This window comes from Episyrphus balteatus, chromosome 3 (assembly GCF_945859705.1).
Source record: "Episyrphus balteatus chromosome 3, idEpiBalt1.1, whole genome shotgun sequence".
NCBI lineage: Eukaryota > Metazoa > Arthropoda > Insecta > Diptera > Syrphidae > Episyrphus > Episyrphus balteatus.
In genome coordinates this window covers 21,982,643-22,003,738 of record NC_079136.1, presented here as the reverse complement: position 1 = coordinate 22,003,738, position 21,096 = coordinate 21,982,643, and the positions used below count along the sequence as shown (strand labels likewise).

At 27.2% G+C, this 21,096-nt stretch overlaps 1 protein-coding gene across 4 annotated transcripts in view; it reads right to left on the bottom strand.

Moving 5' to 3' along the window:
• The window catches only part of LOC129913757 (elongation of very long chain fatty acids protein 7), a 46,423-nt gene that overhangs the window by 23,334 nt on the left and 1,993 nt on the right, over nt 1-21,096 (bottom strand). The window contains exon 1 of one of the 4 annotated variants that reach the window (XM_055992589.1): nt 12,435-12,804. The exons of 1 other annotated variant lie outside the window; for it this stretch is intronic. In XM_055992589.1, the coding sequence (XP_055848564.1) occupies nt 12,435-12,479 (45 nt within the window). In that variant the 5' untranslated portion in view covers nt 12,480-12,804. Of the gene's footprint in view, nt 1-2,552; nt 2,575-12,434; nt 12,805-21,096 lie in introns of those variants that run through there. 2 more of the 4 variants (XM_055992593.1, XM_055992592.1) reach the window with 2 other exon arrangements.

Genomic DNA, 21,096 nt, shown 5'->3' with positions numbered 1-21,096 from the left:
AGAAAAAGGATATTACCGAACAGATTAAGAAACAGGCTCAATCTATGATTCTTCTCCATATTCGACAGATTCTTTTTTTATAATAACTCAATTTATAGAATATTCTTAAAGTGTATTGTACCTCTGAGAAGAAAATTTTAACATTGTCTTATTTAAAAACATTAGACCATAGCTGCGCATTTCCACCAGACAGCTATTATAGTACCTCTGCGTTTCGGCAGTAAAAAAGGATTATTTTTTAAAAATTAAATAAAATTTTCCGTTTTACTACTTCAAAAGTACATGGAGCTTTCGGACCTCTTTAAAATTGTGGAAGTACATAAGTCTTAGCATTTTAAGAAATCAACATTAAAAGAAGAAAACAAAGTTGAACTGTTTTAAAGTATTATTTTCCAGTGTAAATATGCTACCTATATCACTTAATACCAACAAAAAATAGTAGTTTTATTCATATTTCTAATCTTTTTATCAAGCATTATTTTCTATAAAAAAAACACGACTTTCTCTCACGATTTTACTTTTAAGCTGCATTACTTTATTAGAAAACACAATTTTTTTTTTTTCAAAAACTTTCAAACGTACCTACAGCAGTGAACACGAAAATAGCAGTGCTTACATAATTTTCATAAAAAGTTAAATATTTTTAAAGTTTGTTTAATTGAACTTCATGTGCTTTTTGGAAAAATGCTATCTGCGGGCCATTTTGACAACTTTTGACAATGCCAATTTAGGCTTGAAGAAGAAATAACACTTAAAAAAAAAACGTTTACCTACCGAAAAAATTAAAAAAAAGTTACATTTGGAAGCTTGGAAGAGAAAAAACAAAGACACTGCTATTTCAATGTTCGGGTACAAACTAGAGTGTTTCAATAAATGCCTTAGGTGCACAAGACAGTTATAAGCATATTTAAAAAGTTGAAAACCTTAGATATGATAACTGAGGTCTCGCCGAATACAAAATATAATTTTAAACTTTTTTGCAAAGCAGCACTTTAAAAATATTTAAATTTTTATGAAAATTGTGTAAGCACTGCTATTTTCGTGTTCACAACTGTATATGCATTCGTTAAAATTGGGAAGGTAAAGCATAACGGTACAGCATTCAATATTTTAAGTATGTTTTTGAGTAAAAAACTAACCTTAATCAAAATAGTTTCAAATTTGAAAAGAAGAGCACATTAAAAATTATGATGAAGTTCTTCTACGAAGAAAAATGTTTTCTTCTCAGTGTAGAGAGGTATGAGATCTCTCGAGGCAGGAACATAACATAAATATTGGGCTCATAAGCACATGTTTGCTGTTTTTTTTTTATTTGGAGGGTTAAGGATTTTTGAATTTTGTAAATTAAATTTAACCAACCTAAATTCCTGATCAAAATATGTATCAACAACAAAAAAGAGTAAAACGGACATAAGAGGCTGCGGTTTTATTTAAAACTAACTTTCATTTCATTAACAAATAACAACTAAAATAATTTTGTTAAAAAATTGTAAGAAGTATTTCGTAGAATAAACAATAAATTTGGAAAAAATTAAACAAAAATATTTTCTTTTATGTTTTTGTAATTTACTCATGCTTTTCCTCAAATTAATTTAAGCAAGTAGCATTTTTTTTTTTAAACTCGCAATTTTATTTAAATAAAAGTAAACCGGTATTTTTTATTTTGCACTTAATTTTACTGTTCAAAAAAGTAGTTGAAAAAATTGAACATTTCAACAAAAAATGTTGCAATAAAAATGAAAACTGAAACTTGTAGACCGGTTGAAAAGCCTTGGAAGAGGCGTATGACTGTCGACTTTTAAGTTTTTTATCATCAAGAGAATATGTATAAGGAAAATAAAATAAAATATAAATAGTATAATTATTTATATTTCTATACAAAAATATAAAATAAAAATTATGATGTTGTTTTCGAAAGAAATAGAATGTGCGCAATTGGCATTATAAACATCTTTTTAAAAAAGTTTGATATAAACAACTCCTTAAATGTCATTGAACATTTAATATCTGATAAATTTTCCAAAAAATACTCTTTTTTAATTTTCTAAATATAGGAAGAGAGTAATGACACTACATTTCGTTTTTATAAACTAAAAACAAACTAGCTATTATTTGACTGAAATAACAAAAACTCTAATGATCTCATCAGACAAATTTTTTATTAAGAATATAAATTACCTTACAACAAATATGGTTGTCAACCTAAACCAAAATCTCCTTTTTTGAAAACCTGGACTAACATTATAAAACTTTCCATGATCCATTAGTTAGATAGTTTAAGATTTTGCCAAAAAAAATGGTAAATTTCTTTATTATGTTTTTGTTGGTTAAAATTAATTTGCATAAAGAATTTTCTTGTTTTCTAGAACACTTTCGAAAATTTAGATTAAATTATGGTTATATGAATAAATAATATTTTTTACGCTTTGTTTATATTTGTAACAAGTCAACGACTTTTGTTGACACACTTTTAAGGTAGGTTGAAATACTTAAATTTGCATTTATATGTATGTTTTTTTTTTTTTATTAATAAATTTTATAATTTGCCTTACTTTTCATAGTATAAATATTTCTTAGTCCATCAAAATGTGTGACTTACCTGAAATAATAAAAAAAGGAAAAAAAAAAATTAATTTAATCATAAATCATTGATTAAAATTTTTTTATTAAAGATCACTATTCAGGTTTTGTTTTTTTTTTGTGTGTGTCTTTTATTTGTAATTTAATCTTTTGCATAAATCTAACGTTTAAACAATTTACACAATAACCTATATAAATGTGTGTATAAAAAATTGGCACAATATAATGCAAATTTTACAAATATTCACCTAGAAATGAAACAAGTTTCATTCATAGAAAGTTGAATCTTAATTGAATGGCACGGGTTAGCGTAAAATTAAGTGTGGCATGTATTTATTGTATTTTGTATTAAAATTTGGTGGTTTTCAAAAAAAATCTAAATGTTTTTGACATACTAAATGTGAGAAAGTGTTTTTAATTCTTATTAAGAATACAAAATGTATTTTTTTTTGTTAATAAAAAAAAGATTTCATGTTTATTTAATTATAAATAATTTTGTATTAATTAAAAACTACTTTCTTTTTACTTGCGATATAGGTACTATAGGGCAAGTTTAAAATTCGTAAAAAAAATCGAACTCGAGATAACAATTTTACATGACATTACGATGATGGAGAATGCCAAAAAAGTGGGTCCGGCAATTCTGTCTGTCTGTCTGTCTGTAAGAACCTCGAGCTACAGCCTAAACTACTGGAGTTATTTTCTTCAAACTTGGTAGTTTACAGTTTTTGGTGATTCCCTAGAGGAGAAATTGAATTTTTTTTTTTAGGACCAAAACTAACGGTACCTGTCATGTAACGGAAATACAAAAGTTAATTTTTTTCAAAAACGGCTCTAACGATTTTGATTAAATTTTTTGTTTGTAGTAAAGCACATAGAAGCTTTCTTTATTATTAACTGTACCTGCCATAGAACCGTTTTTTTGATTTATGAATTTCTCGTAAACTACAGAACAGATTTCGACCAAAATTTTTATACAGAAAAGTTTAAGCAATTATTTTTTAAAAAAATTTTTAATTTTTCAAAAAACACATTTTTGGATTTTTAAAAAATATTTCAAAATTTTTTTTTAAAAATTCAATTTTTTCAAAACGGGTCGGTGAAAAATTTTGAAATTCCGTTTTTAGGTGTAAATTAATTATTTCTTCGAAATGGCATACCAAGTTTTTTTTTGAAAAATGTTAGAAAATTTTTATATATAAAAAATTATTTTTAAAAAAACCGCTCTAACGATTTTCGAAAATTTTTTTCTGAAAATTCCTTTTTATATAAGAAATAAAATGGCATACTTATTTTTTTGTAAAAGATCATATAAAACGGTATTTAATTATTTATAAAATCAGATTTTATTTTTTTTTTCACCACTTATGAAATTCCGTGAAAATATCAAATTTTAAATTTTCCTTTATTTTTATGAATGAAAAGCTTTAACATTAGACTAACTTTTACCATAAGAGCAAGTACGTGCGACCCCAGTCGTGCAATTTATTTAATTTGTACTTAGAACATTATTAGATTTAGATTTATTCCTAGAATCGACGTGAAATAACAAATGTAAAACGAAGAAAAAACAGAAGAAAAGTGGCTCCCTTATTCAATCATTGTTTTCAACTTTGAATTCCTTATTAAATTTAATTGTCACTCTCATCTATAAACGTCAACACCTTCTAAAGTCTTGACCCAACTTACAATAATTGTATATTAAAATTTACATATGTATGTATTTTATGTAAAGTACTGGTATCCTCTGATAATTGATATAATTATAGTTTATTTCTCAGAAAATAATGGGTAACTGTGGTGTATACGTACTATTTTTATTCTGTTTGTAATTCTATTTTAATATTCTGAAATGCAGTTCCGTTTGTTTACTTCAACAATTTCTTAATATCTTGTTCACACCCATATATGTATTTAATTATTGATTAATTCTATAAGATTATATGTCGCAAAAACATCAAAAAGGTCTTGTTATTGATGAAAAAATGTCTAAGGTATGTGAGACGGTGAAAATTCTGGTATTTAAGCTATATTTATTAACTTGTAGTAACAAAACAAAATATTTAATTATACTAATTACATTTTTATTGATTTGTGTAATCAATCACAATCTTTGTTAGTATTTTCATAAGTGGCAGGAGTAAAGAGTTTCTTTAAAACTAAATTCTAGCTTTTGGTAGATGGTTCTTAGTCAACGATGGGGGACAAGTTTAAGGCTTGTATGTTTGACTGTAAAATGCTTGATAGCAGTGATTTTTTTTTGTGGTTAACTTTTTTGACTGAATTTCGTTACAACTTTTTCCTTGAGAAAGATGAAAAAAATCTTGGTCCCTTGCATCAAATACATTTTAAAAAGGATTTTTCGTTGCCCAGGAAATATATTTTTTTTCCCCGTTAAGTGCATCTGTGATGACACTAGTTTTTTCTTTGAATCTTCAAATAAATGCTTATTATATTACTCAGAGCACTAAAAAAAATAAAAACAAACAAAAACTATATCAAAACATACCAAAATCAAGTTTTCTATCTTCAAAACTATATCAACTTCTCCCATCACCCTATCATCAGTACCACACAGACAGCAATCATCACCACATAATTTGAGTGACGTGAAATAAAATTTTTATTCAAAAACACAATAAAAAAAAAAACCAACAACAACATGAAAAAATTCAGTACTTACATAATAAACCCGACCTAGCTTCACAAAAAAAAAAAAAAGATAATTATCTACTTCTTCTCTTCGTCCAAATGAATCAATGCATTCACATCAACTTGACCTACAAAAACAAAGACAAACTGGACAACCGCAACGTAGTATAGTCTGCACAGAGAGAGATTCATCTGGATAGATACTATATCTGTAGTTTAAAGGCATACATGCGTATATTTTTTAACAACATATTGATGAATACAAGTTTAATATTATAAAATAAATAAATACCTCACTCAATCGTATATGCGATTACATTTACAGTGATTTTACCAAATAATTAGTTTTGAGGAATTTGATTGATAAGATCGAATATTTTCATTTTTTTGTACTACAGATAATAAAAATGAAATAAAATAAAAGTAGAGTAACTGTGGCGTATACGTACTATTTTGTATAAAAAAAAAAACTGTTTTTAATTGTGAAAATGATACTCCAAGCTTAACTAATAGGAAACTAAATGTTTAATTAAGCTTCAAACTAGTAGAACTATCGTTAGCATTGAAAATTTTCAAAATAAAGTCACATAAAAGAAGAAGTGGTAATGGGGCGTATACGTACTTTTTTGATTAAACCGTTTTTAACTGTGAAAAGGTTATTCCAAAACTACCTTTATTGTTCAAATTTGCAAACTTTTTACTAAAGAAACTACTTAAAAAAAAGGTAACGGTGGCGTATACGTACTTTTTTGTATTACGTTATTTTTGCTTCTGGAAATGATACCCTAAACTTGGAGGACCGAATATAAGGGTCAGTTGCAAGTATAGAAAATGACCATATTTGTTCAACATTTGTGAAATTTTCTTCTAATTAATTTTTTAATTGCTTGCAAGTTAGTTGAAGAACTCCAAAATTTGAATATTTTTGTCTGATACTTTTTTTTGCTCACACCTTAAAAAAAAATTTACACACAATTTTAAGACCTGATTTTAATCTCAAATAAGACCCAAATCCACACCCTTCGTTGCAAATAAATCATCACCAAGGCTATGAAGAAACCGCAAATATCAGGTTAAAAACCATAAAAATATAAACTCATTATGAATGCAATTTTATTGACGCACAAGTTGCGTATTTACCATTTACCACCCAATTATCTTCATCTTCATCATCATCATCATTATTATTATTACTGTAAACGAAATTCGTAATCAGTTTTACTTTTAATAGCAATTTGTTAAAAGATTTTCGATCATTTTTTATTCTACATTTTATATCAAAAAAAAAAAAAAAAATAAACAAATCGTTTCCGAGCTTATTGTTAGAAAAATACATGCATTGCATTGTTGGGTTTAGTCTGTTGGATGAACTTTGTCTGTGGGTCTTCTGTAGGTTTTATTTCGATTATGTCACACATCTTTCGAGATCATATATTATTACCTAAAAAAAAAACCTAAGCTAAACCTTTACATCAAAAAACAAAAATCATCTATCTATGCTTTGGCTTATACTCTGAAATGAAGCATCTGGACATTAATTATACATTTATTCATGGAATCTGGCGCACCAATCATACACACACTCTTTGCCGGACACTGATGATGTGGAAAAAAAGAGTCTCAAACGCATACACAAACCGAAAAAAAAAACAGCGCACCGACCTACAAAGTGGTATTACAACTTAGCCTCTTGGCCTTGTTTTTGGGAGACTTTAATTACCGAAAAAATATCCATGAATCTTTGTCGTGATTCATTCGGTCCAAGAGTCATTTCAACAAGTCTCAAAAATATAAAACTAGAAACACCAGCTTTATTTTATTTGTACTTATCATCACTTTACTTGGTTGAGGGTAAATACATATACACCCGAAAAAAAAAAATATGAACTTATCATGTGGCCCTATTTGCCAATCTTGGATTTGATCAATTTCAAAAGAACTTATGCAATTATGTAAAAAAATATAAAAAAAAAAATAAATAATATTCAAAAAGACAACACTGGCGTAAAATATTTGTCCATCCGAATATTTAATAACTTTACAGAGATGAGGCTATTAAACTATAAATCTTTTAACAACGGTATGTGGGCTAGAGTATCTACATGCGCTGCGTTAGGTTTTTAGCTATGCCGGTATTATAAACGTTTGGTACCCAATAGTATTTTGACCGTTCGATGATTTGTTGATAGATTTTATAAATTTATATCTATGATGATGATGGTTGTCAAGGTGTTTATTGTTACTTCATGATTTTTTTTTTTTTTTTCAAACCGTTAATTAGTAAATATATGAACTTGTGAATTTTTTGTTGGTATTTTTGTGGTTAAAATCTTCATTATGTTTTATGTTTATTTTCATATTTAAAATTATGATCAATGTAGCGAAAAAATTTGGCGTTAAAATTCAATTTCAAAATAAAATATATGTGTTGTGTATTGTTAAGGGCTACCAAGCATAACTAAATTTTTCAAATTGGGCTAAAGTTAATGATTTATGAAATATTTCTTTAACAAATAGAAAATTAGTTAAATTTTTAAGTAAGACCAATTATTTTTTCATGCTCATTTTAATGCAAAATAAATAAATAATAATTATTTGGTTTTATTGCACTATTTTAAGTATATGCATGGTTTTTTTTTTTCTTTAGTTTTAACAATTTTCGCACCGTTGACGATGGTGTTGGTTTGGTTTTATTGAGACAAGGTACACTGCCGCTTTTTGGAATAGACTCACAAGTCTTTCAACATATGTAAATGACCTTCTCTTGGGGTACATAAATTTGCTTTACATACATTGCAAGGATATTCATTTAAACTTACTTAGTTTGAGTTAAAAATTCACTTTTTTTATTGAAATGCTGCTTTGAAGGTATTACTTAAAAAAAAAAGTTTACAATGATTTTAGCTCATCTGAACGGGTTTAGGATGGAGAATGTATAGTTACTGCTTGTCTCGAAAAGCTAACCTACGAATCAGGAATACAATTCGAATATATTGAAAATCAATTCCAAATAGGATTTTTTTAAATATTTACATAAATGGGGGATATCCATAACAATTTTAATTTTAGAGCGGAATTCATAGTCGTTACGATTTTTTCGTTAAGATTTTTCTCAACTCCAGTAATATAAGTTGAGAAATATTTCAAGCAATCGCTCAAGGGAATTGAAAATAAGGCTGTCACTTGAGTAAAGAAAAATCTTGTCTTGAGGAAAATTTTTTCTCTAACTCGAAAATTTGACTGATTTGAATTAACTGTCATAAAAAATAAACATTTTTTTTCATAATTCAACTTCGGTTTGATTTGTCGCGATTAAACAATATTTAGAAATAAATAAACTCAAACAAGTATTCGCGATTCATTTATTTTATTATAAAATAAGTACAAATTTCAATTGTTAAATACAAAAAAAAAAACAAACTCTCGCAATGTCAAATTTCAAATTTCAATTGTTAAATACAAAAAAAAAAAAAAACTCTCGCAATGTCAATTGACTGAAAAAAAACTTAAGCGTTTCCTTAAGTAAAAAAGCCTCCTCAAAGGTTCACTTGAGAAAAATTTCGACTCCAGTGAAGACTATGAATAAGGATTCGCTTGAGCGAGTGCTTAAGATATTTCTCAACTTGAGTGATGACTATGAATTCCGCTCTAATGTTTTACCCAAATAAAAATAAATTTGAAGATATTATCATTTTAAAGTCGTTGAACTTATTCGGATGAGCCAAAAATTGAAAATGTTTTCTGTTAGTTGACCAGTTGGGATGACTGAAAGTTTTCAGAAAAATTTTTTTTTGTCTTAAGTATGTAGGTAATCGAATGTTTATGGTCTTTCAATAAAGATGGTTTCTCACAAATATGAATTAAACAAAAGTGTACCTATTCAGATAAGTGACTGAAAAATATTAATATCTATGAAACCGTCAATTGTAATTGTTCATCAATAATATCATTCATGAATATTTTTCTAATGTTTTCATTACTGTAGTTTCTCGGGGTTGCTTAAATTAATAGTTTTTTTTTTTTTTTTAAGAAATGACTTTTTTCAGAAAAATATTGAAAAGTTATATCAGATAAACTCTTAAAAACAACATTTACACCGAAAAAAATTTTATATTAACAGCTATCAAAGTAACATTTTTGAGTGACAAAAGTCGTCCAACAATTAAAATATCGATTTTGATATGATTATCATATCATTTTGACATTTTTTAATTTTAGGTGGATAGTGAAAATTTCACTTTGACAATTAAAATATCATTTTGACAAATTTTTTAAGTTTAAGTGGATAGTGAAAATTTCACTTTTACAATTAAAATATCAATGTTGACTAGATTTTACGTTTTAGTTTATTATAATGATGTTTATTTCTTTTTCTTTTTTTATTATTTTAAGTTTTTTTCTTTCTTTTTTTTAAACAAAAAAACATTACTAAAAGTGAATATTCTTTATAAAATAGTGGTGATATTATTTTTTTCTATTATAGGTGCTATAATTGTTTTGTTATTTTCTCCCAAACTATGTGAAGTAAAATCTTATCAAATATTATCAGTACATCATACATTTTACTTACTTATCATACATTTTTTTTGCTGCAAATATTTGTTGTTAAAATTTTTGTACAACAAATGACACAACAAAAATTTTTCAACTCCATTTTTATTTCCAAATATTTTAAAAAAAGATATGACTATAGTAAACATAGCATTTTTGTAATCAAACTATAGATTTATTAAAGCGCAGTTCCTCACACGCAGAGTTTAACTTGATCTGGAATGCAATAGAACATTTTAAATTTAATTAAAAAAAAAAAAAAAATTCTTCAACATAGATTCGAAGTATTACTTTAGCATTTTATAATGTTCTTATTTATCATAAACATTAAAAAAAAAAAAAAAAACAATTTGCATGTTAATGAGAAGTAGATAGTGTTTTTTTTTTTTTAATAAAATAAAGAAAAAAAAATGTCAACAAGCACTCGTTCCTGCAATACAAACAAATACATTCTTCGTTTATAAGATTTAATTTATTTTAAAGATAGGTAGTAAGTGAGGCTTTAGATTATATCTTAAAACAAGTTTAACGTAAAAGGTAATTAGTTAATTAAGATTCATACTAACTTGTGCTTGTTTCACTTATATAGATAAGATTAGTTTAGTTTCCTTACTGACAAACAACTGAATTTAGAACATTCTTGATATGATTTGTACTTCAAAGTCACAAGTGAATATCGATATATGCTTTAAGGCATGTGATTTTGGTCGCGCGACTATTCAGTCGCAGAACTGGATCACAACGATTTTTATGCCTGTGAACTCAAATGCTTCCGAAAAATAGCAGCAATTAAAAAATTGAAAAATTGTGCCCACGGTCATTGAAATCCTTGTGATCTACATTTATGTTGGGATTGAAAAGTCGCGCGTCCAAGTTCGCATGTGTGTTCCTAGCCTAACACTGATAATAATTATTAAAATAATAATATAAAATATATTTTATTATTGAAAATTATGTATATTAAACCGTTAAACCTACTACTTTTCATATACTCTTAGGCTAGGCGCACACATGCGATTTTGATCGCGCGATTATTCAGTCGCAAATTAGATGACAACAATTTTAATGACTGTGGACACAATTTTCAAATTTTTAATCGCGGGAAGCGATGTGTTCACCGGCATTGAAATCCGTGTGATCCATTTTTGCGACTAAATAATCGCGCGACTAAAATCGCATGTGTGTGCCTAGCCTTAAATACATGCAAAAAATGTGTGTAAGCTTTAACTGTGATACCAATTTAGGGATATTTATTTTTTACGACTATTTTTTTTTTTTTAATTTAACATTCTTAAATGATTGTATGTTTTTTGTTTAAATAACTTGATGCATATAAATATCTCCAAATTAAAATTCAATTATTTTACCACATTAACTACAATCCTTATATAGATTTGCAAACAAACTTTTAAAATAAATGTTTCATTTTCATAAAAGGTGAATCATAAAAAAATATTCCATATGTTGTTGAAGAAGTTAACAGTAAATCTTCATTTACGGTAACTTAACCTAAAAAAAATTTCCCTGTGGGTGTCGAAATGTCCAGAAATCTGAGAAAACCCTAAATTGAAATAATTCTAGTTCTTATCGATGTTATTTCAAATATGGCCAAAGTGCGTCACAAAATGTCTAAATTTATTTTTGGTAATAAATGTGTTTTTTTTTAAATAACAATCAGTTTGTGATTTATAGTTTTTTAACCTTATTCACTTTTTCATGAAAGGTAAACTCGTTAAAAAAAAGAATGAGCAAAGTTATATTAATTAATTAATTTGTTTGTTTTATTTCATGTACGTATACATATGTAGGTACGAATTGTGTTTTAGAGTTTTAATATGTAATTTGTTTGTTTGAAGCCTACGCATATTTAAACCACAAAGTGCTTCTAAATTCAGTTATGGGAATTTTCAGGGAATACCCACACAATTTTTTAGTTTTTTGCGTATCGAATTTTCTATCGAAATGGCCGATTTAATAAATTTCATTTGGTAAACAAGAAATATTGGGGTTTTCCCCCACTTTGGCACAAAGTCCAATTTCGTTTATCCCAATTAATGTACCAAGTATTCCCAATTTCAAAAGCAATTGGTGTTGTTTATTTAATATGCTTTGTCAATTTTAGTTTTAATTGTATTTTGTTATTTTTAAAGTGTAAAAATTATGTTGACTTCCTAGGTGAACCAAATAGTTATTGTAAATTCATTTAGTCCTTGATATAGTCGTTGAACTTGTGGTAAATGCACAGAATTCGGTATCCGTAAATTTATACAAAACAAACAAAACAAAAAAAAAATCGTCATAAAATACATTGTCCCCAATTATCAAAGTTGGTAACAGCATTCATTTAACAACACACGGAAGTTAATTTCTGCCTTAATAAATCACTATGCCATCACAACCTTTAAGCAACATTGTAAAATTTACTAGTCCAAAAACCTTTAACATGCACTAAGTTTATTCAATGTACACAATTATTTTGCTAAAAACTGGAGACTTTAGAAAAAAAAAAAACAATGGTACCTGTTTTTCAATTTTATCAATGAAGTTTTTTGTATTACTCTCCTCGGATGGCACGATTAAAAATTGTTTAATATCTTATCATATGGTCAATACTATTATCTAAAGAAGGCTTTATAACAAATTTAACTTACTTCATTTTGTGAAAACATCGCTAAGTTCAATTTATTAATATTCATATGGTGTTTCGTACCTAAATCACAATCACTGTCATTTAAGAGCAATATTATTTGTTTTGTCCAGACGTTAAAGCAATTAATACAAAATTAATAGTGACTCGATATGTTTACAAAATTGACATTAAAACTACTTTACACAAGAAGCTATCAATGGATAAATATACCGCACTGCTGGTATGGCTTGTTGAAGTATCCAGCTGAAAAGTTAACAAAAATGCATAACTTAATTCACTCAAATTCACACGTGAATACAAAAGTGAAGTAGACTGCAAAATAATAAAAATCAACTTTAGCGGCAAACTATCTCTCAGCGATTACAAAGACAATGTGATAAAATTATTATCTATTATTATTATTTACCCACACATCATAGATATACAATATACATATAGATTGTGGGTAGCCCATTAAATGGTGATACGAATTGACATATTAAAGAAAAAGCTTGCGTTTTAGATACATTTATTTCATTATTTACTATATAACTCGTGACAGTAGCAAAGTTGAGAATATATAGTTTTTTTTTTTTGAAATCTATAATCATTTGACAAGCTAGACCAAGCAAGGAGCAACAAACTAAGTGATGGATGACTATGACGTATTTGATTATAGGGTACACTTGTAACTACAAAATTTGGACCTCGTGCTTAGTAATCTATTAATTACTCCTATATGAGTTAAGTATGGTAAACATACCATAGTTAGTTAACAGAAGCAGAGGCGTATCATAAAAGTGTTTAGTAAATTCATATTTCATTTATATTTCAACTGATTAATATTTGATTTTTACTAGAAAGCACCAGGACCAGCTTCATTTTCGTCCACCTTGACTTTAGATTTTTATTAAATTGATTGAAATCTTCTATTGGAGTTTTGAGACAGTTGAATTATGAATAAATCAAACAGTTTTATTTATTCAACTGAAAAAGAAGTCCTGAAGCTAAACAAATTTGAATTAAAATATTAATCATTCGCAACCACTTTACGAAATTTTTTGATGACCAACCAAGAAATACTTTTTAAGACATTGTAATCCAAAAATAAAAAACAAAATTTTTGACTTCAGCAAGTAAAGCAATGCTAAACCAAACCAAATTTAAGATAACGTCTTATTTCAAAAATGAAAATAAGATTTTTGTGAGTCTCCTGTTCCAAATTTCAAATTGAGATCAAAATTTTCAAAATTTTCTGTTTTTAAAAGAGAAATAACTTTAGGATAAAAACTATCGGATTTGAAAAATTATGCAAAGTGTCTAACGGCCGTATTATTCACTAGTTTAAAAAATACATCTGGATGTAAAATTGTCAAATGTCAAAAATAAATCCAAATCTAAAGCAGTTATCCCGATTTTAACTATGAAAATAGTTAAAAAATAGTTAAACATGACTATGTTTTTCTCTGTGTGATAGTGAATATTATGGATTTGGATTTATTTTTGACATTTTAATTTCTTTACATCCAGATGTATTTTTTAAACTAGTGAATAATATTGTTTTTTGGCTTCTTTTTTATTAGTTCTTTTTACTTATTTTTTATATTCTTTTTTAATCTTTTAAAACAATTGGAATTTAGTGGAACTCAACATTTCACTTCTAAAAAATATCTATATTTATTGGCCTTATAGTACCTTCTTTGATCTGCTTAAACAAAACTAAAAATAAGGTAATGCATATTGAATTGAAAATACCTTTACTGTTTCTTAGTGGTGTCTCACCTGCTACAATATAACTTTAATTATATCACATTTGAAATGCTCACCTATTACCTTTCCAGAAATAAAGACTCTTAATACAATGAAAATGTTTATTCAAGTTATGAAATTAGTTTATTTTCATTGGAACAAGTTTAATAAATATTAGTTGGGGTAGGTTTACAACAACGATATTTTTTTTGCAAAATGTAAGTATTGTTTTTTTTTCAGCAAAATTAACCCACGTTTCAACATCGAATGGAATATTACCCTACTTGTGTACAGATGCATATGTAAACAAACTCATTATTGAGTAGGTATATATTTGATAAATCATTTAACAATATTGTGCATTAAAAACCTATTAACTTTTTAAACGATTATTGACATTCCCTTAATTAAACTCGTGTTAGTTATATAAATTAAACGTTGCTTTTAACATTAACATATGATTTGTGGGCTCAGACAGAACAAACTCTTTGGAAATTTATTATTATTTATATTTAATGTGTAAATAAGGCGTAAAAGTGCTATTAAATGTGTTTGATTTCTTACAAACAAATTTATTTTATTTTATAACTTTTAGGTAAATCCTATAAGTTAAAATGGAAAAACAAAAAAAAAAAAAATTAAAATAAATAACAATGTTACAGTCACTTATATTTTGTAATCACAATGTTTCCAAGTACCTACTCTGTTTATTCTTTCCCACATAAACATATTTGCTTACTCAATTAGTAACTTTGTAGTAACTGCAGTACCGGTATAAGGTTCATTTTGAACTTTGGGCAATTTAATAACGTTCACATCCAAGCTAAGTGTGTGTAAGAAATAGAACATTGCTTTAAAGTAGGTAGGATATTTCTATTAATTTAGTTTCGCATAGAGGAATCGCAACATTTCTTAAATTTTTCTTCAAATACAGAACTATTGATCTGAATTTTAAATTTTAATAGAATACCAACAAGTAAATTATGTTCATTTTAAGTCATTGCAACACAATCTTACCAATTCAAAGTACAATCATTATATTTGTTTTTACATCAGAACTATTTTTAACGCATAGTATGTATTTATTTGTATGATATAATGCATTAATACTACATTTTTGATATATTAAAATATTTATTATGAGTAAACAAAATGATGTAAACACAAAAGATTTAGGTTATTTAATATAAATTGTTTATTTTTATTAACACTTAAAATGACAATATTTACTTAAGAATATAATCAAAGGCCATCATTAATAAAATATTTTTATACAACGCCATTAACGAAGCAGTGATCAATATTAGGAGAACGATGTTGAAACTATTTGCCAAACACACCTTCAATATTATTTTTTTTGTTTTTAAGGGTTGTTAATGAAAATAAAATGCACGACTGGGTCGCACGAACTTGCTCTTGGAGTTAAAGTTGCTTAAATTTTTAAGACTTTTTATATAGAAATTTGAAAAAAAAAAAAAATTCGTTTAAAAAAAAATAAAATAAAATCTGAAATTGAATTGCCCTCCAAACCAAGTATGCAGTTTTGATTGATATATTAACGTGTATTTTTAGAAAAAAATTTTTCAAAATCGTTAGAGCCGTTTTTTAAAAAAACAATTTTTTATAAATAATTTTTTGGAAAAAAAGTTTGAAAATAATATTGGTATGCCATTTTGTAGAAATCAGTAATCAACATCTAAAAACAAAATTTCAAAAAAAATTCAATGTCCCGTTTTCGAAAATTTGATTTTTCCAAAAAAAATTTTCAAAATTTTTTTAAAAATCCAAAAATTCTTTTTTTTTGAAATTTAATTTTTGGTTTATATTTAAATTATATAAATGCTTCTTCACAAAAAGTTTCGTTGAAATCGAATAAGAAGTTTCAGAAATATTCGAATTTGAAAAAAAAAAACCGTTCTATGGCAGGTACCGTTAATAATGATTTTCAAAAAAAAAATTTTTCATTGAAATATAACCCTTAGCTTGAAACTAACATTTGAATTTTTTAAACAAAATCGTTGGAGCCGTTTTCGAGATATTTCAATTTTACTAAAATCGGTATATGACAAGTACCGTTATTTTTGGTCCAAAAAAATTAATTCCAAAAACCTCTCTGGAGAGTCGCCAAATAACGCTACATACCAAGTTTGACATTAATCGGTCCATCCGTTTAGGCTGTAGGTCCTTATACAGACAGACAGACAGACAGACTGACAGACAGACAGACAGACAGACAGACAGACATACAGACAGACAGACAGACGGACTTCCGGGACCCACTTTTTTGGCATTGTCTACCATCGTAATGTCATGGAAAAATGTTATCTCAACTTTTTTTTTTGTACGAATGCATAACTTGATATATAGTACCTATATCGCAAGTAAAAAGTGGGTTAGTACCTAGTAAAATTACACTTGTAGGTTTGTGAAAACTATCAGAAAAAGATTGAATTTGAAAATGGAGCCAAGTTTTTTTTGTAAGATCCAAAATCATTAAATTACTATAAAATTTCAAATTCAAACAAATTGTTTTCATTTTGAATTAAACATGATTTTTGTTGTTATTTTAATCAATTGTTTTTGAAATACCCGATTTCAAAGTAAAAACTTGAGAAAAAAAAGTTTTAAAGTACAATTTTCACAAAGACTGTGGACTTCAATTCGAAATTGACCTACAAAGTAAACTGCCTCAATTGATTTCTTATCAAATCATGAAAATCATAATGTTCCTATGCCTCCACTTTTTGAGAAAATTGAAAAATAGACAAACTACTTTCTTTATCGGAATCACTCGTTTATTTCAAAAACAATTGATTAAAATAACTTCATTTTAAAATTAAGTTTATAATTCTAGATTTTTAAAAAAGTTTCAATCAAAACTGTAAGTGTTGCCGTTGTTTTTTAATAATTTTTTTTTATTTTAAGTATTTTTTTTTAAGAAAATTGCCCCTCCCATCAAAACGGGGGGACATAGACCCCCCCCTCCATAGTAAAAAATGATTGTATTTAACCCCTCTACAAAATCTCATAATCAGTTCTTGGTGCTTAAGTTATCGTACTTTCCCCTCAAATGTTTCTGTTTTACTTGAGTAAAACCAAAAATGCGAAAAAAAGACAGATTAAAATGGCCATACTTCGGTTAATTTTCAATGAAAAAATTTTGAGAGTACAGCATTTTGAAGGAAATTTAATCTTCTTTTTTTCTTTAGAGCAATGTTTATGTCTATCTCAACCCAAAAAAAAATGTACAACTAAAAAAACCTAAAAAACTCAAAAAATCGATTTTTTTGATATTTGCTTTATTTGTTTCGACTATTTTGGTATGGAAATTTTTTTTTTTCAATTTTTAAAAAACATTATTCCAATAGGAAATTTAGTTCTCTACAAAACGTTTTATGTGCAATATATCAAAATTTTGCTTGGTGTACGAGGTGCATATATTGAAAAAACCAAAAAGGGGGCTTTTGCACCCCTATCTTCAGTTTCCACCCTCTCATTTAATAGCACTCCGCCGTTTTATCTTCTCTTATAACCCATTGAACGATTCCTGCAATAAAAACCTGTGAACGTCTTAGTTCCTTATTGCCATTTTTTTTTCGACATAATCAATAGCCTATTTGAGTATTTTGAAATTTGATGATCATTTTTTTTTCCCTCATCATAGCCAAAATGCCGATTTTGGATATGTTGATAAAAGGAGTGTCTTACATTTATTTTGCGCCATAAATCATTTTTGTGGGAATTAGATCAACATCAACCTCAAATAATATTTTTAAGGTAGGTACTATTTGGTTAAAAAGATTTTCGTAAATAACTCAAAACTAATAATCTAGTATAAAAGACTATCTACCCTAAGAGATAGAAGAAGATCTTTTAGCAAATGGTGTCTAAATATCGAATTCAAACTACATGGTTTGCAATACTCCTATAATAACTTTAAATAACCTCGGTTTGACAATATGCACTGCAACTGGCACTGGATTTAAGCATTCCTGACTTCTTCATGTGGGTAATTTCAATATGCCTTGAAGATGATAGTAAAAGCCATAAAATAGGTCGGTTCATCTTGTGTTTGTTTAATAGAAAACAACTTAAGACATCAAAAAAAAATAATCCAAAACCAAAGATTTCATTCATGAAAAAAATTTAAAACCAAAACTTATGCCATCCTGTGTTTGTATATCGCATAAATTTGCAAGATAATTTGAATTTTTTTGAAGAATCAAAACTTTCACTTTTAATTTCTTGTAAAAGTATACCAAATCTAATGCATTCGTTCTATAGTAAAACCAGAATAATTTTCGCTAAATAGGTCGAATTCTACTGCAAAAAATTATGCAAATATGTATATCTATCGATTTTGCATTTTATTTAGCATTATAACATTAAATATTGATAAATCCATTCGTTCTTCTATTAATTCAAAAACCATTTACCTATTTATTGTTAATATCATCTTAAGAACTCCACAAAGAACAGAAATATTAGAAATCTCTTAGTTTTTTGTAAAAAAAATATAGGTACCCGCTTGGAAATTATGGCATACATTAATTCTACCCATGCGTAGCACAAAAAAAAACAAAAAATTCTTTGTACTAAAAATGGATAAACAAATACAACAAATAATTATTCTGAAAGTTCAAAATAAAACAACTTTGTAAAAAAAGTAAAACCATAAATTTATTGTACCACTTTCACACCCGTGACTACGGGAATGGGAAGCCCCAAATTTTTTCACTATTGAATTTGTTGCCATTTTACATGAAATTAAAAAACTCCCTTTAAATTGACTATTTTAAAATGTTATTAAACTATAAAGCAATGTTTTTGAATAGACATTTTTTGTTCTATAAATCAAAATTATTGCAGGATTAATTATAATTATTGATGAATTTGTTTCCGGTAAATTAGTAAAACATTTTAATTGGTAAAAAAACATATGAATACAAATCTTGGTAGTAAATAAACTGATACAATTTATTTTAAATGTCTGCCTAAAAATAAATTGCAACAACCTAAAATTACTCCAGTCAAAGCGTCGGAAAAAAGGGCCTCACCTTGCGATGAGAGGCACTGTCTGTTTTTATTTCATGGATCGATGGGGGTATATTTAAAAGACTTAAACCCAATTTCTCACCACCTGATCATTCTTTTTAGCGGAGTTATTCACAAAAATGCATTTTTTGGGATATTTTACTTCTAAGCTAATATCTTTGCTCCAGATTATCGCAGACCAAAAAATAAACATACATTCTCTTCCTTATAATATTTTCTATCGTTGTATGTAATTTCATTGTATTTGAGTGAGTAAATATAAAATGGCAGCCATTTAAAGTCAAATTCTTGTTGTTAAAAAACACATTTTTGTCATTATTTCGAAAAAAGCTTATATCATGATTGACATTTTTCTAACCTATTTTGTAGCCCTGTTCATGTCCTGCATTTTACAGAAAAAATGAGCTCTTTATCACCAAAGATGGCCGAGCTATTGATAAATGAACGCATGCAAAACCGGTGCGAAAACACCCAAAAATATCGTTTTTTGGGAATAACTCGACTTCAGAATGTCCTACGGCAAAAAATAAAGCAATGAATTGTTCGTTACAACATTTTCTATCAATTTAGTGCACAATCTTTTTGTTGAAACAAATAAAAAATAAGTAATATTAAGTCAAAGTCGTTTTTTTGTTTAGCAAACTCTTGCCTTATTATTTTGCAAACGGTGCGAATATTGGCTAAGAAAATAAAATATTATTGTAGTCCTTTAAATTATCTACATTTAAAAAAAAAATTTAGCTTTCTACGACCCACGGGAGCCGAGTTATTATAATTTTAAGAAAGCATTAATCCGTACGAAAATTCAAAAAAATTTCCCTTGTTTATGATTCGAATACTAGTTCTCAGTGAGAGGGTTGTTTTCATTGTTTCTTGTTATAAGAGAATTTGTCTTATGTTTTTTCGTTGGTCATTTGGACCTTTTTTAAAAAATTAATTTCTCGGCTCGTGTGGGTCGTAGAGAGCTAATTTTTTTTTTAAATTGTAGATAATTTAAAGGACTACAATAATATTTTATTTTCTTAGCCAATACTCGCACCGTTTGCAAAATAATAAGGCAAGAGTTTGCTAAACAAAAAAACGACTTTGACTTAATATTACTTATTTTTTATTTGTTTCAACAAAAAGATTGTGCACTAAATTGATAGAAAATGTTGTAACGAACAATTCATTGCTTTATTTTTTGCCGTAGGACATTCTGAAGTCGAGTTATTCCCAAAAAACGATATTTTTGGGTGTTTTCGCACCGGTTTTGCATGCGTTCATTTATCAATAGCTCGGCCATCTTTGGTGATAAAGAGCTCATTTTTTCTGTAAAATGCAGGACATGAACAGGGCTACAAAATAGGTTAGAAAAATGTCAATCATGATATAAGCTTTTTTCGAAATAATGACAAAAATGTGTTTTTTAACAACAAGAATTTGACTTTAAATGGCTGCCATTTTATATTTACTCACTCAAATACAATGAAATTGCATACAACGATAGAAAATATTATAAGGAAGAGAATGTATGTTTATTTTTTGGTCTGCGATAATCTGGAGCAAAGATATTAGCTTAGAAGTAAAATATCCCAAAAAATGCATTTTTGTGAATAACTCCGCTAAAAAGAATGATCAGGTGGTGAGAAATTGGGTTTAAGCCTTTTAAATATACCCCCATCGATCCATGAAATAAAAACAGACAGTGCCTCTCATCGCAAGGTCAAATGACGCTTTGACTGGAGTAAATGCTTTAGGCTACAATTGCCTACAAAATAGATCATTAATGACCTCTTAAGACTTTAAAAGTGAGGGAAACTATATGCATTATATATGGTATGTACCTTATCCATAATCTAATTTAAAATTAATTGATCTATACTTAAAGTTCAACGGTC